The 24,561-nt window shown below is 37.8% G+C and overlaps 1 protein-coding gene across 1 annotated transcript in view; it reads left to right on the top strand.

The window, feature by feature from the left end:
• LOC140939220 (U3 small nucleolar RNA-associated protein 15 homolog) overlaps nucleotides 1-24,561 on the top strand; it is a 133,554-nt gene that overhangs the window by 91,159 nt on the left and 17,834 nt on the right. Inside the window, exons 10-11 of the mRNA XM_073388796.1 lie at nucleotides 8,178-8,336; nucleotides 9,359-9,463. Coding sequence (XP_073244897.1) covers nucleotides 8,178-8,336; nucleotides 9,359-9,463 — 264 coding nt within the window. The remainder of the gene's footprint in view (nucleotides 1-8,177; nucleotides 8,337-9,358; nucleotides 9,464-24,561) is intronic.

The following is a 24,561-nucleotide window of genomic DNA, read 5'->3' as shown; positions in this document are numbered from 1 at the left end:
ACTGAAAGCGGGAGCATTTACCCTCTTTCATTATTTCATAATTTTGCGGAGTATACGTGTGCAGAGTGTCTGGTTAAGGTGGCTGAATACAGTTTTGCGGGCAGTCAGCGGTAACTCGCGTGACGGCGCGTGTTTTAAATTAGACAAACAAACTTGGCGACGAAAAAAGCAATGGTGCACATAAGACGCTTTCTCAAAATCTACTCTTGAAAATTTTGTGATATTTTGCAGAATTTTTACTCCTATCGTATTTTAAATAATGAGAATTTTAAAATGGAAGTTGAACAGACGAATTTTTGTGACACATTTAATAATTACAGTACAATTACATTATTGATTATCTAAAAACCCGTATGTTAAAATTTGGTCAAATACGTTTCAAATGGTAATTAATTATAGTAAGCTGTGTGCAAGTTCATAGGAAAATTTAATGAGCGAATATTATGTAAACTGAGCAAAAGTAAAATTTTAAGGTTGTATACAATCGTTCATGTTGCCATGGAAACTAGGAAAACGTCACGTTTTAGCTCAAAATCTTTCATCAGTATATTTTTCACTTGCCAAGTTTCAGCTTGTGAGGTGTAACCTTTCTCGTGCCAAGATTTGGCAAATGACACATAATAGATAACTGACAAAACTGTGTTCAGCCACCTTAAGTGGCACAACACTATAACAATGAAATGCCACTGAATTGCGTGTTTTCAGGATTTTTTTGGGAATTCTCCTGTAATGCCTATTTGTATTTATAAAATAACTGAGAGAGTACTTGCATTCTGATTGGTCAAAAACCTATGGTTTATTATACCGGTAAACTCAGAAAAAGGCATCCAGACCATGCGATTTGGAAAAGCTAAAAAACAGAATAATTTACGTATCCACCCCCTCTCTCCCTCTGTTTTAAAAATCGTTTGTTTTTTTTGCACTGTATCGCTGAGTTCCACTATTTCAAATTATCAGATACAAAGCTGGAAAGCAGTTTAATTCATATTTGGCGAGGATGCGAAATTGCAAAAACAACAACTGTGTGAATTCCATGTTTAGAAAACCCGCAACAAATTTAAACCGTGAGTTCATTTCAAGCATTCTTCAACTGGACGCCAGTTTCGCGGTGTTTTGTCCCCAATATTTGCACAAACTATTCGGTAATGTCAATGCCATAATCTTCTTCAAATCATCTGGCTTCACAAATTGAGAAACAATAACGCCAATATCTGGCCACGGCAACGAATCCTGCTTCCAAATTTAGAGCTACCACTGGCATGCCGTCGATCGCTGAAGATCCATACATTGACAATCTTTGCAAATGCTGCCACATCGTTACTGCAGCAGTTGTTGATCCTGAAAGAGTCCAAACAACAGTTCTTGAATCTTGAACCAATGGAACTTGTAAAAATGGAGTGAAGTCCTTCATCACAATGGCTGCCAGTTCCGTACGCCAGCCTACAAAATTTGTACCGATCGACTCAACAAAAGTTTGTCATGAATCGTCTGTATTAAAAAAACATGATCGTATTTTTTCATTCTACATTCGCGTGAATGTATGCTTTCTTTTCCCATAAAACAGCTTACATTTGTTCTCGATGAGTGCAGAAAAGTTGTATCTTGAGGTGCTGCTGTTTCTTGTCTGATGAAACTGAGTTTTGAGAAAGTTGAACGCTAGATTACATCGTGAGTTGTCATTGGCTTATGTTGACTTTAGAGAAAAGACGCGACTTGATCACAGTAATAAAACAACTTTTTTTGCGCATAGGATTCCGTTTCCTTGAAGTTATTTATAAACCCAGTAGACCCCACTTTCTATGGGTTAACTGGCGTGATAACCCAGTTGGGATGTTGGGAGAACACACGAAACGCTTGTAAATCACCCGCCTTCAGCCCATGATTTACAAGCTTTTCGAGTGTTTTCCCAGCATCCCGTGTGGGTTATCATGCCGGTAAGCCCTTTAAAAGCGAGGTCTATCCCTAAAATAAACAATTTTTAAATATAAAAGGATATTTATTACCCACTGATTAATTTTCACGCGATTTGGTGGCAAATTGGATGGAGGATATCAGGCGATACACCCCTTCCGCGTCAATATTTGCCCTACGTTTTTTTAGTCGCAGTTGTTACCTTCGTAATTTCAAATGCTGGAAAACAGGAAAACCAAGTTTGTTTGGAAAAATTCTAGTACAGTAAAATTTTGAACTAGTGGCATATGTTGTTTCTGGAAAATACAAGAGAAAAATTTAGGAATTAACTGATTAATGTAATCTACAGAAATTTTGAATACAGTATTTTACGCCGGATGTAGTAGAGAAAAAGAATACTTCAAAGTGTTTAGAATAAGCCATTGTTATCTGCCTGTCAAGCCACGCAGGCGGTATTAAAACTGATCGAGTCAAACAGTGCGCGACTAACTATAAAGCAGCGGTTCGGGTCATGTTCGATAGCCAGTCGATTTACAACTCAAATAAATTCTGGTCAGTTTAAGTTTTATTATTAGTTCTTCTATCCTTTCTTTCTATGACTTATTCTACAGCGCCCGCCATCCACAGCAAGCCAGGTTTGCTAACAGTCCACTTAAAATAGTAAATCCTTCAATAACATGCTCCAGATTTTTCAGTTTCTGTGGCTGTAATTTCGTTGACATGACAGCCTGTCAAGCTCTGGTCCAATCACAATTTTAATAAGGCCAGGTGACCTTAACAAAATTCAAATGTATCTCGATCGCCGCTCCGGATATAACAGGACTTAGGTCTAGTGAAAAGTGGCGTGTTAGAAGGCGCGAGAAACCATAGTTAATTGCGTGGAATGGTTATGAAACCCATCAGACTCCTTTGTTATATGTTTTTGTGGACCTGAAAGTGCACAACGTTCAAAAGAATTCCTATCATTTTGATTGTATTGACCAATAAAAACGTTGCATTAATTTATTCCGTAACAATTTGCCAACAGAAAACAAAGGATTGTGCACTTTCAGGGTGCTTCCAACATAAACTGCAGCACTGTTATTTTTATCATGGATGTTTGCCGCTTTTCATAACCAGTCTCCTCGAATAACTATGGAGAAACAATGCTTGTTTTGACTTTCGTGAGTGAACACAACAACACAAACATGGAGCTTCAAGCTAAAAAGCAACGATTTTTGATGCCATCCAAAAAAAGATACAGCAGCTATTGGAAGAAAAAGAAGCAGATAATTCAAGGGACGTACATTACGATAGAGTTTTTCAGGATCAACACCTCCCAAGTTTGAGCATTAACTATACCGCCATAAACAGAGATTTGGAAAAATTACCACCACAATTGTATCTGATAAAGATAAAAATTTGTTTGTGCAGGGTTGCAATGATGTCGGAGTTGTCATAGCAATGAAGTGACGCCATTACCTATTTTACTTGCAGCAGTTTTTCTCGGCACTGGGAACTGTTCTTCCAAAATCGTTCACAGAAGCTTTTTTGTCCAATAGCCGCTTTGATGTTCGTGAAGTTTAAGCGAAATCTGTAAAAGCTTTGTCGAGATATTTAGGCATGACTGATGTTCAGATGTTATCTGTAGAAAACGAAGCGCTTTTGACATGCAATTTCTCTTCATAGTAGTTTCAATCTTTTTAAAAATGTGTGTGAAAGATCATGGAGATAGCTCTAGCTAGTTTCTAGAAAGAAGGATTTGATTAGTATGTATCTAGGCAGTCTTGTTAGCGGTTTTGTAAACATTTCGCTCTACTTTAATAAATTAGCGAATAAAATTCAAACGGCAGCAAAATAAGGGCTATAATTCGCTAAAATTTTTTCAGAAATTTTTGTGTTTAAAATGAGGTGTATTGCACAAAAATAGCTGCAACCCCGGACAAAACCTGTTGAGACAAATCGCGAAAATGCCTATTTTTTCCCGTCATCCCGGCAAAAACTGAAACCTCCGCCAAATGAATGTCCGATTTCCCCCCTCCCCTTATCCAAAGTTGTTTAGGATAGCATGGCAATTATACACGTTGGTTTTTAGACCAAGGCAACCTTGAATAGGGGTGGGGAGAGGGTTTACTTTTTGTGTTTAGGGGAGACGGGAGTAGGGCGCAAAAGTTAGAAAATAGATGGAATTGTCTCAACAGTTTTGTCCGGGGTTGTCTGTGAAGGCCAGTTGTTCAAATCGCTGTAACTTCGCAATGTAAGGTCGGAGGGTATTGATTTTTTGCACAGATGTTGTACTTGTCTAAAGCTTTGTGACTACGAAAGAAGGTATCATAAAAACAATTTGGACGCATTAATTATGCACTTAGAAATTTAGCCATAAATTAGAAACCTTATACCTAAATGAGAAAGAAATCATGCTGTTTACAGAAAAAGTATTGAAATTAATTGTGGTTGGTGGCCACGGTTAAGAAGTTACTGTGTGTCACAAGTATGATATCTTAATAGGAGCCTTACCTCCGGCCTTTTTACCAACGTTAATTGTGCTTACATGTCGAATAAATTAGATAAGGCTGGGTATTTATTATATTTGCGCAGGACAACTGTCCTGTTCAAAAATAATAGTGCGTGGTGTGCAGGTCATGCACGAGGACTCAAGAATGCGCCGGAGCAGTTAAAAATACCCCTTAGAGGTAGTGATACTTAGTTGCACTGACAACTTTCTCCAAAGTTGTTTGGGATAGCATGGCAATTATACACGTTGGTTTTTAGACCAAGGCAACTTTGAATAGCGGGTGGGGAGGGGGTTTACTTTTTGTGTTTAGGGGAGACGGGAGTAGGGCGCAAAAGTTAGAAAATAGATGGAATTGTCTCAACAGTTTTGTCCGGGGTTGTAGCACATATTTCAAATAATGCTGTTTTTTCCAGTTAAGTTTGTTTACCGATTTTGTCAGGATCCATCTGAAATTCTCCTGGTACGCGACAAATATTAAGGTTTATGAACGCTGTGAAAATTCGTCCTAACCCCAGGTTCATGCATATGCACGGTCAGGTGAGTATGGATTGGCGACTTTTTTCTGCTCCTGTCGTTGTCTTTGTGCTGTTCGGTAAGTCAGATGACTAAAATGTGTTTTTACTTCGGTGGAGAGAGAAGTAAAGGATTCGCGACGCTCAGGAATGTATGAAAGTTGATATTTAAAGTTACAAAATTCTGCACAAAGACGTTTTGTCTTTGTTGAGTGTTACGTAGTAAAATTGCTGTCATGCGTTGCGAAACTTTCTCGAACGTTCTCTACGTTTTTGGATAATTCATAAGTAATTAATTAGGGCATGTTTACATTTCAGCATGAGTCAGCAGATTTGCATAAGTTACTGAAATCATAAAATATGTCGGAAAGCTACTACTATTCGCCTGTTTAGTATTTTGTAGAACCTCATGTCAAACGGTATACAAGTTCCAAGCGAGTTCTGTTGACGAACTAAGTTTTTTTCCCACGAGCTGGAGTGCTGTGTTTAGTGAAGTGTGGCGAAGGTCGATTTTCAAGTTCTGTGTTTACAAGTTGGCGGAAGCCGTAACATATCTGAAGTTCAAGTGAGAGTTTGTTATTATTGGCAGAGGCTGTTTAGTTTTACTTAAGTTCAAGTCAAGTTTGTGTTGGGGGATGCTGTGTTTTAAAGCTCTCTAAAGACTATGTTCCTTTGGTATTAAACTTCCTTGTGTTAATTCGACATCCCAGCGTGCCGACAGTCAGTGAATAATTATCCTCAAAACATTCGAACTCGTAACATTGAGTTTTAGCCAATTCCATGCTCAACGTAATTGACTCCTTACCCATGCCTTACATAGTGAGTATAACAAACATTCTTCTTTCCTTATTGTAGGTTGACCACTGGCAAGTCATGTGACATTATCACATTGAGCCATGTGTCATTGCAGTAGAGTGTTTCAAAAGTCGTGATAAGATGTCTCTGATTTTGTCATTATCTCTTACAACATCTTCGTTGTCATGATTTCCATCGTCATCCCAAATTGTCTCCCATTTTGATACAGAATTGTGCACCACAGGCAATGGCGGTTTTGACAGACAATGCTATGTCGCTATCAAGCCGCTTTTGTAAAATTCTCCACCGAGAGTTCAGGCGGTCAAATGCACTCTCTACTTTAGCACTCGATAGCTCGCGGTTGAACTGTATTTCAGACCATTCCTTTGTTGAGTCCGGGAATGGCTTTTGTAGTCATGGAGATATCGGGTAAGCACTGTAGCCTAGTGCATATGGGTCAATTTCGTGGCCATCCCCGTCAACTACAGGACCAGTAAGTTTGTGTCCTTGTTCAGCTCTTTGATATAATGTGCTGTTCCGCAAGATACGGGCATCATGCGTACTTCCGGATAGCCAGCAGAAAAATTCCAGAAAGAGCATGTTCCCAAAGTCCAAACCTATGGATGTTTTCGTAGTCAACATTGATGCAAGTGCCATCCGCGTCTTCTAAAAGCTTGAGCCAACCGCAACTTCCATGACAAGTACTAAAACTACAATGGTATTTTGTTGCGACAAACACAGAAAATTCAGGAAAAGGCATAATGTCGTGAAAATAATCATATCGCAGAGATCCATTTCGCGTGATGCTCAGTGAAGTGAGTAAATACGAGCTCTCCTTGATGATGAGATTATTTATATGATTGATGTTTATGTCAATCACCGGCGTTTTAGAAAATGATAATTTGTTTAATGCAACCTGTTCCAAAATTTGGAACCTAGATATTTTTTTTAAAAATATTATCCAAACATTTCGATCTCTCAAAATTCACTCAAGTACGACCCGTCCCTAATTTGTAACGTTACGCTATTGAGGAAAGACAAGACACAAACGTGTCAAATATCATGTTTCTCACGTGGCAATTGGGATATCAAAATACTATCTTTTTGCTTATTTCATAAGCTTCATGTTTTGTTTTGGTTATTTAGAAGAATTAGAAGTAGTAGTTCAATGCTACATGTAAGTCTAAAAGATGTTCCACTTTTTCAGAGCCGGTATTAAATGACAGTGATTTTATTAATTTGCCCCGGGAAGTCAAGCTCATTTTCAACGTGTTACTTAAGTTTAGTCTTCCTGATAATAGACCTCTTTACAGTTGTGGACTTAGTGGCTGCGGTCACATCTGGGCTACTAACTATAGTTAGGACGGGGATAACCATAGTTAGCTATTTCGGTAATGTGACCTCTCTTCTCTGTTCGCTCTAACTATAGTTAGAAAATTTACGCCCAGGTGATCCAAAACAATACAGACTAACTATAGTTATACCCAAGGAGGGTTTGTGAGTTAGTCTTAAGTTTACAAACAAACAACCAATCAGAATTTTACACTTCTTTTCGCACGTGCGAGATGAGCGTATATAAATATGCAAATTAAAAACCAAGCGTGAAGCGAGAGGGAAACCAAAAACAAAACAAAACATTTACATAGGCTAATTAGAACTAACTGTTGTTGTAACATGTCAGGTATGAGATCACGTAACTTGACACTAACTTAAGGTAAACTTTCGTTACGTCGTAGATGTGGCCGCAACCAGTATCTTAGCCTTTGAGTGAACGTGAGGCTGAGGTTGATCTGGTTTTGATGCGAACCTCCTTGCTTTTGTAATGGAAATCATGCTTGAAAAATGCTAGTTAGCATAAGAACAACATGATTTACATAATAAAGAAGGAAAGGTTATATCAAAACAAGGTCAACTCCATCCTCGTTTCAACCTGTAACTAGAAAATGGGTTATTTAAAACTGTTGCAGCTGACTGTTGTTTTAGTTTCTAAAGGTATCTTGGAAGATTATCAACTGTAAAAAAAAGTTGTGCCGCGCTCTATTAAGAGAATAGTGGCTTCATTCTGTTTCTATGACAACTCCAATGTCATTGCAACCATGCTAATAACAAATTTTCAATTTTTATCTAATGCAACTGTGGTGGCAGTTTTTCCAAAACATTGTTTATGGCGACTTGTGAGGTCTTGACCCTGAAAAACTGTATCAAGCCACCTTAAGTGTATTATATTCAACGATAGTTGAACAACTATGTAAGCAAAATTACTCGGGTGATAATCAAACAGTGGAAAGAACCCACAGAAACTGTTGGTAATTTCTTCAACTAATGGAAACACTTGTAGCCATCAAATCATTAATTTTAAAGGCGACCATACAAATGGCTCTCTCCACTTGTGAGGTGGAGATAGCAATATTTCATTCCTATCCAGTTAGCAATTCAAATCAAATGACATGTTTGTTTCACCACAGCCTGATAACACGCACATCGTGGCTGGTATGTCCAATGGATTTCTTTCTGTAAAATATCGCTTGAAACAAGATGTTAAAGGTCAAGTGACAACAAACCGAAAGCTGACAGCAGGAACATACCCCTTCTTTTTACATGGAAAGAGTTCCCGGCCACAAGAGGTATGTGTTCCACATTGCCATTTATTGTGTTCTTTACTCTAAATTATGATGATTAATAGCTTGCCTACCCAAAGCTTTACGGCCATGCCCAGACTTAAGGCAAGCGAACAATTTTTAGGAATGTCTTAGGATGATGATCATCACAAACCTGTCTTGGGCCTATTACCAGTACACTTACGATAGTTGCATTCCTTAAAGAACGTCATTCCTTAAAGAATCAGACTTCAGCATGTAAAAATTCTGCATGGCTGACTTAAGGGGTGAAACCATGTTCGCGATTCTCGGCATCTTGACGCATAGCAAAATTTGCACAACTGGGCAGTTAAACGGTGCCAAATTGGTGCCCAGTCATTTGGACCCTTCCAGTTCCTTGGCGATAATACCGCCAGGCCACAAAAGAAACCGCAGAAAGTCACAATCGTCCACACAAAACAAGCTGTTCGTCAAATCAGGTGCCTGAGGCAGTTCAGTCTTTAAAGAATTTTCTAGGAACTGAGTGGAGCAATCGAAGTCAACCCCTTTCATACTATTTTATACCCCATGGGACCTGGGAGGAGATGCTTTCCACCAAATCTTTGATTGTGTTCTGGAGAAAGGCAACGTTTTCTTCGTGACACTTGGCGTTTTTGCCAAATTTGAATGTAAGACTAAGAGTCCAGATGTAGCTGGACATTTATTCACAGGGATACGATGATGCATTACCTGGTGATGGCTCCATAACAGGCTTTCGAAACATCAATGGGTCAGACGATCATATTCAACGACATGACGTTTGGAATTTCGTTACCCTTTAGGCCCCAATGTTTACATACAAATTCTCTATACATGTCTCCATACATTTCTATAAAGAATAAGTTGAGAAAATTTGATGAAAGATCAAAATATTAATTCTCGCAACCTATTCTCGTGATTGTGTATTGATATTGTTGGGAGAAAATTGTTGTTTGTCACTCTTGGGACTTAAAGGGTTAAAGCATTTCGACTTAGCAATTTCTTTTCTTTTCTGATATTGTTTTTTCTAGGGCGGTGTAGTTTTGTCAGCACCAAGGAAGACTAAAATGTTGGAGCATGATAAGTTGCTAAAAAAGTTTGACTATTCAAGGGCCCTTGATTCAGTTCTAAGAAAGGTGAGTTTTTCTGCTCTCTGTATTTTAGAGCGGTGATATATCTTTGGCATGTTTTCTCCGCATAAAACACATTTCCATTACATGTCAGTAGGCAAACGGCTAAAATGATGCTGCCTACTACTACAGTATCTTTAGCTCATCGTGCTTTCTATGAAGTAACACTACATTTTGCTTAGGATAGCCCGATATATCCATTAAAATGAAAGCATTTACACAAGCAGCATCAAGAAGACGGCATCTTTTCATTTAGCGTAGCCTTAGCAAACAGCACTTAGCTGATATAATTTAAAGATTTTTCAAAACTTATCCGCCGACCAGCTTCCATTGTATCGTCCAAAGATTTCTCCTCAAATCATTGAAAGGGTTGCTAGGAAGTATAAAAATACAAAAATACTTTGTGCTTTTATTCTTTTCTTAATGCCATCATTACGCAAATTCGCTTGTTCAAAAAATTTCATTATTTGTAGGTAATATTGCCCAAGAAGTAAACAAAAGCAACTCTCAAAACAAATTTAAGACAAACGATCTGACTTCATAAAAAAATTATAAACATGTTTTGGTATGACTCATGCCATCATCATGCGAATTCATTGTTTTGTTTTCTCCTGCTCTATACACACATTACAATCTCACGCCTCTATTAGGTGATGATAGATTCAGTGGTGAATAAACTAGAAATACGTTTAAGCAAAAATCTCGCGAAGCTAACGGGGCCAGCAGTGAGACTAGACAGTAAAAAGCCAAAGGGTAAAAAAAAACGATGAAAGAAAAAAAAACTGGAAGTTGCCGGGATTCGAACCTGCACTCCAACTTCCTCCAGCGAAAAAAGTGCGGCCTTTAACCACTGGGCTATGCAACCGCTGCGTCAATAGAAGCTGAAAGTTAATAGTGTTGAAGTATCTTTTTCTGCTATTCACACTGTTGAACCTTATGGAGCTGTATTTATCATGAATTCAAAGATACATTTGAGGAAATAGCTCAAACGAGTATTTCAAAATCATTTCGCATTATCTCTGTGTTTATTCGGGCTTTATATAGGCCGCTCGATTAACGGACTGGTCTTCTTCTTCGCTGCTTTCGCTGAAGTTCAGGTCACCGTTCTTTCGGTGTTAAACCTTTCACGGCAAGGATTTCCAGCCACTTGTCCAATCGGGCACTGTTGTGTTTGCGGCCCGCGGTTACTTGCCTAAGAACTATTTAGCGATTTGCCAAAGTAAAATAAACAGAGGATGAATAAAATGAGCCCTGCACTTGTTGCCTGGAAACCCAAAATGCACGATGACGTCATGTTGAATGGCGTCTTTAGAATTTATTTGTGGCTTGTTGCTAGGCAACTGCGAATACCAAACCGATAGAAAGATTTATGACCAAAGCGAAATCGCAGCTCGCTTGCGATCCTCGCGTGATATGCGCGCTGCGCGCGCGACAAAATCATAAACTCACTCCGCGAGAATGAAGGAGACAACCCCACACAAAGTAATCGGCTTGGAAACTAAAATTTGATAGCATTTTGTTTTGAATGAGGGTATGGGCATGACTTTCAATTGAACATTGCCTAGCGAGCGTAAAAATTGCATTCAGTCTAAGGATTAATGAGAGAGGCGAAGTTTTATATATTTAGGCATGACAAAATTAAGGGGACCAATGGTACTTAGAAATAATTTCTCATAGGCATGGAAAAATGGGTCCATGCCCTCGCAGCCCAAAACTTAGGTCCCAGATCTCTCGCCGGGCTGATGTTTCATTCCCAGTCTTTTCTCGTCCAGTTTGGCATGCCAGGCATGCCGATCGTGAAGCCAGTTGGGTTTGGCATGCCGGGCATCAGATTGGCATGCCCAGCATGGCTGATTTTGATGTTCGCTCCAGCACTATATTATGACATTCGCATAATCGCCAAATATATCCCAGGGGAGCTTGAAGTTACGGGTTTCATGCCTGGCAATAAATCAAGAGCAGATTTTAACAAAAAAAGTTACGTTTGTCACAATGTATGTCACGGGATCGACTGGCAAAACTGAAGACAGATAGAAGTTCTTGACCAAGCTGGATTTATTTAAAAAGCACAACATATAAAAAAAAAATTAATAAACAACATTTTTCATGCAAACAATGGAATACTTCACTTGCATTCAAAGATCAATTTATCCTTATATTTCAAACTGATAACATTTCTGACATTTCTGGGTCCAGTTTTTAATTTGATCGCGGAAAACCGTTTTAAACAATGAGACAACAAATCTTCTCAGTATAAACTTATCCATAAGCGTCAAGTTTTATCGCGTTGGAATGTTTCTCGGTCAACAACATTAAAAGATTGGTAAGTATTAAGCTTACCAGGTCGTTCAAGTCAGTACGAAAGTCACGAAGTTAATACTACAAAGACTTTCGGATTTGGTGAATTTGGACTGCCTTTTCAGAAAAATTTTGCTCACATTTCTGGGTCCAGTTTTTAATTTGATCGCGGAAAACCGTTTTAAACAATAAGACAACAAATCTTCTCAGTATAAACTTATCCATAAGCGTTAAGTTTTATCGCGTTGGAATGTTTCTCGGTCAACAACATTAAAAGATTGGTAAGAATTAAGCTTACCAGGTCGTTTAAGTCAGTACGAGAGTCACGATGTTAATACTGCAAAGACGTTCGGATTTGGTGAATTTGGACTGCTTTCTCAGAAAAATTTTGCTTAGATTTTTAGTTTGCTTCTTGTCGGGCTATGCGAATCTCGCAAAACTGTTTTACTCCTTGCTGACGATAGTCCTTGCAACATCGTCGTCTGCTTCATCCTAGGATACCCCGAGCACGCATAGATACAAGGCGAAGTCGGCCAAATTTTCCTCGGAGTGTTTTTGGATCACGAATCTATTTTGTTGTAGCGTAGCAGTTGTGGCGTAAAGATGCCATCATGTCTCTTCGCACTTGTTTGTGTTTTGATTTTCTGCGGTGCCTTGTTGAGATGATGGTGAATGCTGGACAAGAAATGGATTCTGCGAGAGACTGTAAGTACAAATTTAATATTAATTTGGTAATGAGAAAGCCTGAATATCGAACAAATGCAGTGACTTATCGTTTTGGTATTCAGTTTATCTTATTGTTGAGCATATTTAAAACTCTCAGGCATAAGTGGTTGTCAACTCGTTTACTTGGGATACATTGTGTCTGTCCGTCTTCTAGTCTTCATCTGCTGTTAAGAAGACTACAGAAAACTTCAAAAATATAGAAATATAGAAACCAACGCTAAAAAAGTCAGATCTAATGTTATGACTAGAGCATAATTGTTTTTGGAACCTTCGGTCATATTTTTTTCTACTGGTAAGCTTACTTTCCGAACTGGAGATGATCTCGATTTTGCTGCATAGTTTGACTGTTGTTTGAAAGACAATCATACTTATATTACAATCACTTTTGGAGACAAAATAAAATATCCGTAAATCAAATGCCAAAATCAGATTTAGATTTCGCTTAAGAAATGAACATGCTGCAGATGTCAATGCAAAGTTGTAAACAACTCAAAATAAAGCTTTAAAAGCAGTCTGTGAATGTGCGTTTAGGTCCAGAAAACTAATTTATGCAAAGACTTATGCCTTACATTACTTTTTTACGAGTACGCTACAAAATGCTTTACTACAGCAAGCCTCTCAGAGGCGATTCTGATAAATTCATAGGACGCTAAAATACAGCTTAAGCTTAAATAAGAATTTCTTGCAAACAAACCTGGCTAGTTCCGATTTTTGAATTACAAAATGTTTACGTTTGCCGGCTCTACTTTTAATGAACATGGTTTTTTGTACTATTTTAACCCAAAAATTATAAAGCTTTTAAAACCGACCAAAACTATGCTAATTAACATGTTCAAAGTTAAAAAAAAAAAGATTCAGTCTCTTTTTTAACTTTGCTTTGTGGGCCGAAAAATTTAAGTTTACGTTAAAGCAAAAACAAAAGCAAACAAAGAGGCTTTTATTCGACATATTTTCTGAGAATTTTATCTGATCAATTTAATGTCACCTGCATTGTTTTCGTGTGGGAATTTTCCTAATTATATGAGCTTTTAATTAAATAATTTTGATACTAAGGCCCGGTTCAGCCGCCGAACTTTTCATGAGCCGAACCTAATTCGAGTTAAGCCCGACCCAAATAATTTAAACCGGCTGAATTGATTCAGACGCTGAACTAAGTTCAGAAGGCGAAAAATGCTCATTTCGGTCAAACTGCTTACAAAATACGTTATAATAATTTATGCATTAGGTTCCGTACATGAAAAGTTCGGTGTCTGAATCAAAGCCGTTCCAAAATCGCTCCAAACGCAAAATTCCCGGCCGGGCTAGGCGAAAAGTAACTGCTCAGCCGTTCCAAATGGAAACAGGCGTGATTCAGACGACGAACTTTTCATGTATTTGATTCAATCTATTAGGTTCGGCTCATGGACAGTTCGGCGTCTGAACCGGGCCTAAGCTTATTTTATAAACTTCTCATTTGATAGGTTCCCTTTTTTATACACTGATTGAGAACCAAAGTCGCTCTCGTTAAATCCTATTTTAAAGTTTATGGCCTATTTGTTAGAGCTCTAGGTAACATGTAAAATGATGAAACGGGACAGGCTTTAACCTTTAGTACTAATTTATTTTTTCTTCGCAAACCCTAATCAGTTGACGCACCATGAGAGAATATCGTCAGAAAGATGCAACAACTTTTCAATGAGTTTCCTTTACATATTCCTGGTTTATATGGGTCTACACCTTACCTGCAAAAGTACGAAACTGTTGTTCAAGTGTCAGTCAAGCGCGGAATAATCTTGACTTGCAAAACCGGATGCAAAGGTTTATTTCGCAGTAGAAAAGCGTGTAAACATCATCGAACAACGCTACGTGAATTGGCTGATGTGAAACCACGTTTCTTTCAATTAATCTATCATGCATTTACCTCAATTGCACACTCTTGTGAAATTCACCTCAGAAAATTAGTTGCGACCTTTAACAGACTCCCAGTATGAAAATATGTTGAGAGAAGCTGGACTCCACATGTTCTACTTTTTTTTCTTTTTTTTTTTTCACATTGCCCTTGCATGTATTAACATTCCATTTCTTTTTGGTTACAGATAACGTCCAGAAATGACAAAGAGGAGATCATTTCTTTCATAGAGAGAAATTCTTTGATACTGTCAGTTTCGGACTTGCTTTGAGTTAAAACAAAGAACACAAACACTAACGATGACACATCTATACAATAATCCCTGACAAGAAAGAGAAATGCATGCACCTTATCAAATGCGAAACAAGATAAAAACAGCTTTTTTAACGTAGGGGCAACTGAGTTAGAGAGCTTTGTAATTGCAACGTTACATTCAATGAACTTTGAAAGATATTCTCATACCTTGTATTTTTGAAAGCTTTCATGGAACATGGGTGCATTTTATTATGCAACGAAAACAGTGTCTGTTTCCGTTTTTACTGATTTCAGTCAATCCAGTTTATTCGCAATGTGAAATGGGAATACTATTAAAAGGGGGAAGGAGTTTCTGCAATCCCCCAATAGGTCATCTGCACGATGACGCTATTTTATTACTACGACCAGAAACCTTCAGGGTTTTTCTTCCTTGTGCAAATTAGGGCTTTTGTTATTTAAACTTCGCTGGGATTACCTTCTTTGTAAAAATGAAAAGAATAGAATGACGTCATTGTGTAAATGACATATAACCTTTACTTCGAAAGATAAGCACGGCGATCTGTCTAAGTTTTTTTTATCTAGGCTTAAATAACTGTAGATTCAAGGAACTAACCAGTGCGTTTAGAGCAAGCCAGAGATGCCCGGCATGCCGGAGATTTGGCACGCGAGGCATGCTGGGAATTAATTTCTTATTAGAACCTAGCCTTCTCACGACGCTGGTGGGAAGGTCACGGAACCTCAAAACATGCTTACATGGAATGCAAATTTCTGTTGCATGCCAATTTAAATGTAAACACACTCTGGGCCACCCCCTCTATTACCAGTGAGCAAATCATTGACGATAGGCGTGGGAAAAGTCCTTGCATGCTCACCAAAATTAAAAACCGAGCAGAAATGTCCTCAGTTGCTGAGTCATGCCCTAGGGGAGGCTTTAAAATACATGGATGAGGGAATTTTCCTTAAACAGCATGTGATCATGCCGGCTAGGGCTTATTTCCCCTTTTTACGGCCAGCTAGGCTCATATTTAGGCTCCATGGCCTGCAATGACGCAAAATTCATGCCCTAATTTATAAAAGTCCAATAAAGTCCTCAAAATTTTAATTTCCAAGCCGTTGGTATTTCCCTGTCGTCAAAGTTTTAAGAATCTAAAGCAACAGGCTTAGACAAAATTTCTGCTAGGCTCATCCATATTTTTCCTGATTTGATAGCGGAATCTTTGTGCGTGATTTTCAACTGCTCAATCAATACATGCATTTTTGCTAATGAATGGAAATGGAAAGTCATTCCTTTGATCAAACAAGGTGAATGCAGAGACGTGAACAACTATCGCCCAACTAATTGTTCCAGTCATAGCTAAAGTGTTCGAAAGAATAGTGTATAATCAAGTCTACGATTCTCATGGAAAACAATTTGTTATGTTGTAGTCAATCAAAATTTCAGTCTCTCCATTCTAGTGTGACTGCTCTCCTCGAAGCCACCAATAACTGGGCCCTTAATATGGAACGCGGCAACATAAATGCAGTAGTTTTTCCAAATCTGTAGAGAGCTTTCGATACGGTTGATCACGAGATTCTGCTGTGAAGACCCGACGCATACAGTTTTGGAGAGTCTGCATGCGATTATATTAGATCATACGTTAATGGACACAGTCAAAAATGCTTTTTGAACGGGTATCTCTCAAAAGACCGTTTGCCTTCATGTGTGATTCCCCAAGGGAATTTATTTGGGCCCGTACCATATCTTAACATTTATTTGATTACAACACTTCTTATGACAATACTTACATGGAGGGAAACTAAAAACAACTTACATTAACAAGGCAAGTGAATAACAGGCAAAATACGATGTTACAGCATTTTACATTATTGAAACCTAAAAATGTTTTACAACTTCAACTTCAACTTCAACTTCAACTTCAACTTCAACTTCAACTTCATTTCATAAGACTATTGGTTACAATAGACTGACCCGCAAAATAGCAATTGCTAATCTAGGCGGACCAGTTAAAAGAAAAATAAATTGAAAGGAATAGAAAGGAAAGGAAAACTACAATTTTAAGTTACAATAAATAATATTCTATCACAGTTTTATTTTAATTACATTAAATCTGAACAAGCAAACAAACAAATACTTTAATACAGAAATGACTAAACTATTAATCGAACTTTTTCAACTATTAAGGGCGTCTCAATATAGTCATCTTCTCTTTTTAAGATATCCGAAAGCAATCTGTGAAGTACTTTTCTAAATTTCTTGTTAGGAAGATCTCTAATATGACAAGGCATCTCATTCCAAAGTTTTACACCAAAGCGAGACAAGGAGTTTTTGTGTATTACCAGCTTTGAGCTTTTGACGTGAAAGTTACCTGAACTAGATGATCTTGTATAGTATGAATGAATTGTTGAGGTTTTTTCAAATAAATTGAGCTGATTTGTTGGCGAATTGTTGTTGTTAATATCGTGCATTAGATTAGCCACTGTTTTATAATACATAAATGACAGTGGTAATATGTCAGCGTCGATAAATAGAGGAATTGCGTGTTCACGTATATCCGTAAAATACATCATGCGAAGCACTTTCTTCTGGAGAATTAAAATTTTATTGAGGGAGGTCTTGGATGCCTGACCCCAGGCAGCAAGACCATAGTTTAGGTGAGGGTGGATTAATGTTTGGGAAATATATAACAGTATATGACGGGGTATGGAGTGCCGAAGTTTTGAAATTAGTCCAACGGTTTTACTGATTTTTGCCGTAATGGCGTCAATGTGATATTTCCAAGTAAGATTTTTATCAATCAACACACCAAGATATTCAATATAATTTTTGGACTCTAGAGTTACATTTCCATTTTTTTCATTATCGAACATGTAGAGGCTCGGTTGGTAAGTGACTTTTTTTTGATAAGGATGAAAGATTACAAAGTTAGTTTTTGTAGTATTGAGAGTTAACTTATTGGATGTTAACCATTCGTGGAGGTTTTGTAATTCGATATTTACTATATTTCTGGGGACTTTAAGTTTTTATCGGCATAAAGGGTATTAGTATCATCTGCGAAGAGATAAAACTTAAGTTTATTCGAGCATTGATGTATGTCATTAACATACAATAAAAAAAGCAACGGGCCGAGCACAGATCCTTGGGGAATACCATAACTTACGTTGGCTTTGTTTGAAATGTATGGTCCGATTTGGGTAGATTGCATCCGATTATTCAAATACGAGGAGAACCAATCATTAATAATTCCACGAAAACCATAGTGATTAAGTTTGTCAAGCAAAATGTTATGGTCGACAGTATCAAAAGCTTTCTTGAGGTCTATGAAGACTCCGCATGAGAAGAGACCTTGATTCATATTAATTTGTATTGCGTTTACAATGTCTAATATTGCATGTTGAGTCGAGTGACCTTTACGAAAACCGTACTGGGAGGAATACAATAAGTTATGTTTGTCAATGTAATCTTTCATTCTGTCGTACATGATCTTTTCAAAAATTCTGTTAAAATTAGATAATAAGGATATAGGCCTGTAGTTATTCGCATCATTATCTTCGCCACTCTTGAATGTTGGAGTTATTTTGGACAATTTAAGTTTTGAGGGGTATTTTCCTAGTGTTACTGAGATATTTAATATTTCTGATAGAATAGGAGCTATGATACTACTTGCACACTTTAATAATTTATGGGAGATGAATATAGACCATAAGACTTGTTGTTTGGTATGGAGAGTATCTGAAATTTCACTTCGTCGGACGTTACCGGTAAGAATAGAAAAGATGAAGATGGTGCTTTGCAATGACTAACGTAATTAAGATAATGTTGTTGTGGCGTTGGAATTGTGCTAGCTAGCCTATTTCCTACAGACGAAAAATGGTCATTAAGAATATTAGCGACCTGTGAAGGTTCTTTTACGATTTTGTTGGTCTTATTCGGGTCCTTAATAGCAGTTATAATTTTGGTCTTCTTTCTGCGATGCAAGACGTCATTTATTCCTTCCCATGTCTTTTTCATGTTTGTTTTGTGGCGTTCGAAATAATCCTGATAGTATATCTTTTTACTTAAACGTATCAGGCTACAAATTTTGTTTCTATAATATTTGTATTTGTCTTCGTCACCGGATACATACAATTTGTTTTTAACCATAATGGATGCTATTAATCCAGTAGTAATCCAAGGCTTAGAAAGCTGTTTGGCTTTACGCTCTGATAACTTTGAAATGGGAGCATGTTTGTTTACAATCTTATTAAATATCTTATAAAACGTTGAAAATAAGTTGTCTGGATCAGTTGCGTGATTTACGAGGATACATTCCCAGTCAACCTCAGAGAGTTCCCTATTGAATTGGTCTGCGGAAAAATTAGAAAAATCGCATATCTTGGTAGTGTACCCTCTATATTTATCTCTTGCTGCTTTGATTATGCAAAATTGAGAGAAGTGATCGCTAATATCGGAGATGATGTTACGGCTGAGAAGTATTTGGTCAGGGTTGTTTAAAAAGATATTATCAAGTAATGTAGCTGAGTTTCTATGGACTCGAGTGGGCTTATCAACTGTTGGAATGAGATAGCAACTTTGTAAGGACATTAAGAAGTCATGGCTAATTTGAGATGTTTCGCATTTCAATAGATCTATGTTGAAATCGCCCATGATAAATACATTTTTATTAAAGATGTCAATTTTTCGATGGTTTCTTCGAAGTAAGACATGAACTTATCCGGAGAATTGTGTTGGCGATATATTACACCACAGACAATGTTTTTGTTATTTGCAAAAGATATTTCAATCCAAAGGGCTACTAATTGCAATATTGCAAAATAAAACACGATACAACAAGAATATGAAGAGTCTGTCCTGCTAACTAAAAGGTGCTTTGCATTTGAATTTGTTTCTGCATCACTCTTAACTTTTGGATTTTTTTAGTAGCAGCAAATTTATTTGTCCGAGGGGCAAAGATTAAGAGGGCTTTATTTGTTTTTGAACGATGGTATGTTGTTATTATCAGAGGCAATCCTTTTTTTCAATTTCCATGGAGTTTATAACGGTTTGTATATAAACCTGTAGCACAGGATGGCTGTTATTTAACTTACATGTGTAAATATATCGTTTAGCGATAAGGAAAAGGTGATGTGGTAATAAATCGGAGATATTTGCTGCTCAATTTTGTTGTTATGCATCAACCTGCAAGAATGAGTTAGCGTATCTTTATGACACAAATGATTCATGAGATAAACCTGTAGCACAGGATGGCTGTTATTTAACTTACATGTGTAAATATATCGTTTAGCGATAAGGAAAAGGTGATGTGGTAATAAATCGGAAATATTTAACAATTATTCCGTGAGGCCGAAGGCTGAATGGGCTATTTACTCAGAGGCCATGAGGGCGAGAGGAATAATTGTTTTAGTAAAATCCAACTAGTTGGCCAAAAATATCGAGACAAAAAAAACTTAGCTATAGTTAAAGCTAGACTTTCAATCCTTTTTTGCCGCCAAAAAGCCGGCGCTTTTCGCTACTAATGGGCTATAACGTATAGCCTAGCAGTAGCTCAAGCAATCAGAACGCAGCATTGATAATAGTCCAATAGTTCGATTTTACTAATATCAATTAGTCCAAGACAGGTAAGAGGAGAGAAGGCAATGGGTTTGTTTAAGGTAGTGTTTTGAGTTATCCATTGATAAATGTCTTCCAGAATTTTTGAATGTACCTTCAATACAAGAACAAGTGGGCAAGGGTTTCAGTAGATTCCGCGCAGAAAGAACAGGACTCTGCTTGGTTTTTAGGCCGAGTTTAAAGAGGACGTCGTTTGTTACTCTTCGTCTGTGAAGGAACATGAACTGGAACACTCTTAAGTTTGTTTCTCTTGTACTCAGAAAAGGGAGGCAGTGTTTATTCTCCCAGTTCACGTTCGCATTTCCTATTATGTTTTCCTTAGACAGCCATTTTCCCTGGCTTTTAAGAGGGGTGGTGGCCTTTTTTTGAATAATTGATTTGTAAACGTTTTTACAGGCTTTTTCTGAGGCTAATAATATTTGCCCAAACGTGTTGGTTTTGGATCCTCCGTTGGGTAGTTGAGAACACTTTTGCCTGAACAGTTTAAGGGCTGATATTTAACAATTATTCGTCGAAGGTGCAGTCAATATTGTTGAATAATCCCCGAGACGAAGTCCAGGGGATTATTCAACAATATTAATTGAGCCTGAGGTGAATAATTGTTTTAGTATATTCGTACGAAGTGATCTCAACAGAATCAGAAAGGAAACCATTAAAAAACGATTAGTTTGATTGACGGGTGAATTCATGCGTGAACACGAAGCCGTAAACAGTGGATGCGCAAAAGTTAGATCTTTACAGTATCTTCAAACATGGCAAATGATAGTTTTAATCTTTTCGTATCGAGTTTTGTAAGCTTTAGTATCAACGGTTTAAAAGAAAGGCCGAAAATTTAAATTACTACCCAATTCTGAGAAGAAGAGTAGAGCTTTATTTGTTTCTGTCAACTTACCGTGAATGAGAAAGTTTTCTTTGTCGCTTCTTGCAAATGCTGTCAACAGCGGCTACGGTCAAGATGAGCGTTGTTTATCTCCAATGTTCTTTGCCTTGTTAACTTGCTGGCACGTACAATTTTCGAAAATATTTGCCTTCCTCTTTTCTCCATAAATTAACCTTTATTTATAGGCAGAATTGGTCTTTTGAGAAAATCGCGAAATCACAAAACAGTGACAAAGCGACCTCGTTTTCCTCTGTAGTGGTAAAGATAGCTTCGAGCGTACAAAAAGTCAGCTACAGTAAACCACTTCACAATAAATCACGCTGTTTAAACACCATGAAGTCTTTTCTTGCCTTCAATGTCATCAGCACTTGGATATTCTTGTATTTTCAAACAGTCTTTACTATGAAACTTTGGCAAAACACCCAGTTCACGACAGCGATTTTGTTCTGCTTTATATTCACCGCCTAGGGCGGTGAATATAACGTCATAGTCCGAAATAGCTAACCAATCAGATTGCTTGAATTACCAAGATCACTGAGTGTGTATTTAACAATTATTCCACGAGGGCGCGTTGGATATGAGATGATAGATAGCCAACGAGGCGCGTAGCGCCGAGTTGGCTATAATCATCTCATAAAACGCCCACAAAATCTCGTTGAATCTCCCCGACTAGAACAAACCGGAAAAGACTCGGGACTTCCGCTATTCACATGTCACACGTCTATCAAAACTGTCAACGTCGTTTGTTATGAAGTTGTTTGAAGGCACAAGCTGGTTTTACTGAACGAGAAAAGAAGCTATACTACCGCCTCGATTGCTCTAGTGAATGGCTGCATAGCCTGTATTTGTAGCTGGTTACTTGCCATTTATATTCTTGATGTCGGATAAACAAGCCGCAGTTATCTATCGGCGAGTGACTGGATCGGCGAATGGCTTCGCGATCATGAAGAAACATCACTTGTCTTCTTTCGTAGCTGGTCAAGGTACTTTCTGTACTTTAGTTGTTTTTTTTTTTCATGTGTTTTTCGAAAAACTTTCAAACAAGCTCTTGTGGCTTTTTTGTTTGTTTTTGTCTTTTTTCTTTCGATGAAATTACATTTCTACTATTCTAAGAAATGGATTAAAACAATTTTCTTCGGGCGCCGTTCTATCCTTCGCGAAAAAAATCTCAGCTAGCTTCCAATTTTAAACTGACGCGTACACCGACCATATATGGATAGCAGGGTATAATAGCTCATATACCATAACGGCTAAGCCAATCAAAATGCTAGAATTGCATTATCCAATGATTCAGTTTTTAATAAATACTAATACCTTACAGTATTGTAGAGAGTTAGCCTTAATTTTATATTTAGAAGTAACTGTAGTATAACTGAATAGCGGAACCCCATAGTTAAGTAAATCTAACCACCCCAGAAAATTTGGTAATCACGTGACCGTACACTGACCGCCCACCCAAGAGACCGTCCTTCCGCACCACGGGAGAACCAATGTTTACTTTCACACTTTCTATCTTCTTTGGGAGCCCAGGAGAAAACTGATCGCACATCAATGTTGTGATCAATTGACAGCTGTCAAAACAAGGTATCCACTGGCCAGTATCACCTGACCGTATAGCGAGCTCAGGTGTCGACCCATCGAGGTCGAGTACTTTTTTGAAGTTATTCCCTGACAAGTTACTAGTTTTCAAATGATCGCAGGCTCAAGTTTATGTTTTAAAAAATTCATTTGAATTATGTTGTCTTCATGTCACCATGGCCCCGCACTATTAAGATTTTGATTTTAAACTAACCTTGGACGCGAAAATGGCGCCAGTAATTTAGAAATACAGGCGGGGAAGACCTTTTCTTACCAAGGTCACGCGTTGGTTACGCTCTACCTCCAGTTTTTATGCTCTGATTGGTCAAAATTTGACATGTGAGTTCATGCGGAAAGTTTATGCAGCATCTTGAAACTTGTTCACTTTGACAGCTTAAACTGGCAGAGTTTTGTGTCAACTTGTGATTTTTTTAACTGTCGTTTTCCTTTGGATGTACAAAATGAAATACAGCTGCTAACACGAGTCTTTCTTATTCATGGTTAGTTTGTTTATCGATTTTTTGGTTGAGAGATGCGTCGCTTGTCAACGTCAGAAATCCGATTTCGGATATGGCATCGTTTTCGTTTTCACCTTGCTTGATGCGTAAGAGGGTTCAAAAGTCTCAAGTGATTCTGATCGTACTTGATAACTTTCAGGAGCTGCATCTCGAATGGTAACGCGGAGCTATTATTGCCAAAGAGCCATCCGAGCATCGAATGGCGAGGCGGCAGCAGAATAAAACCGCGCAAGACTGGATTGAGAGGCAGAAAAATTCTCGATCGAGCTGAAAAAAGTGTAACCTGTGAATTCGTAACCCGTAACCTGATGTAATGTAGATTCCCCTGATACCAAGTGGTCAGTTGTCAACCAATCAAAAGGCAGCACCTGTCGCACGGGCTAAAGTTGAATGTGGTACGCTTTTTAGAATACAAGATTTCACACAATTCCAGCCGTCGCGACTTCCTGTGTTTATTTACCTAAATTTATTTGTCAAACCTGGCCACTGTAGTCAAGAAACATAAGCACTTGATATACTGTATTAATTTTAGGGGCCATGATGTAAAGTTTTAACGAAGAGAAGTTTGTAAAACAGCAAAAGTGTTCCATGTGCAACAAGCAATATTCTCACCACTAAAAAGGATCAGATTACAAGAAGAGATAAGGAAAGCTTGACACGAAGAATGCAGTCGCTTTTGTTGGAAAACCTGGTGTTGGGGAAAAAATCTAACCAGCAAACCAAAAAATGAGAATAAAAACGAATTACAAGCCTAAAGCGAACGACAAAGGAAAAGAAAACAATGCATTTTTTTCGAAACCTGGCCGAGTTTATAAAGAAATAAAATAAAATACCGACATCGCATGTCCTAGGAAACATTTCAAATAGCGCAGCGAATCATTCTAAGTTTCGGTCGGGTAACAAAAAGCCTCGGGAAATTTGAAAGGTAGTTTAAATGATTAAACTGTGCAAATATTTATCTACGATGTGAAACAGAACCGACAGTAGATTTGCAGGGGGACTGAATAATATTGCCGATCGCTTCCTCTGCAAAGCTGATTTTATTCGTTCAAAAGAGATCCCTCATGACACTTCACTCTTTTACACAGCAGGTTCGCACACAGACAATGATCTGACCTAGTATCAGGTTTGATATAAGCTTACAGAACTTTAAAAAGCCTTTAAAAATATTTTCTCACCGCAAAAAGGAAAACGTTCCGAAGAATATTTAGTTACTAAATTTGGTTGTAGACAGAAAAACTTTGAGCGATTTTCTTGCCTCTAGTCATCTGTGAAAAAAAGCAAACACCGGGAGGCCGACTTAAAACATAAACTTAAGCTTTAAGACTCAGGATTTTTAGAAACACTTTAATA

Source organism: Porites lutea, chromosome 5, assembly GCF_958299795.1.
Source record: "Porites lutea chromosome 5, jaPorLute2.1, whole genome shotgun sequence".
Lineage (NCBI taxonomy): Eukaryota > Metazoa > Cnidaria > Anthozoa > Scleractinia > Poritidae > Porites > Porites lutea.
The sequence above is the reverse complement of the archived record's forward strand: the minus strand, read 5'-3'. Positions and strand labels throughout refer to the sequence as shown.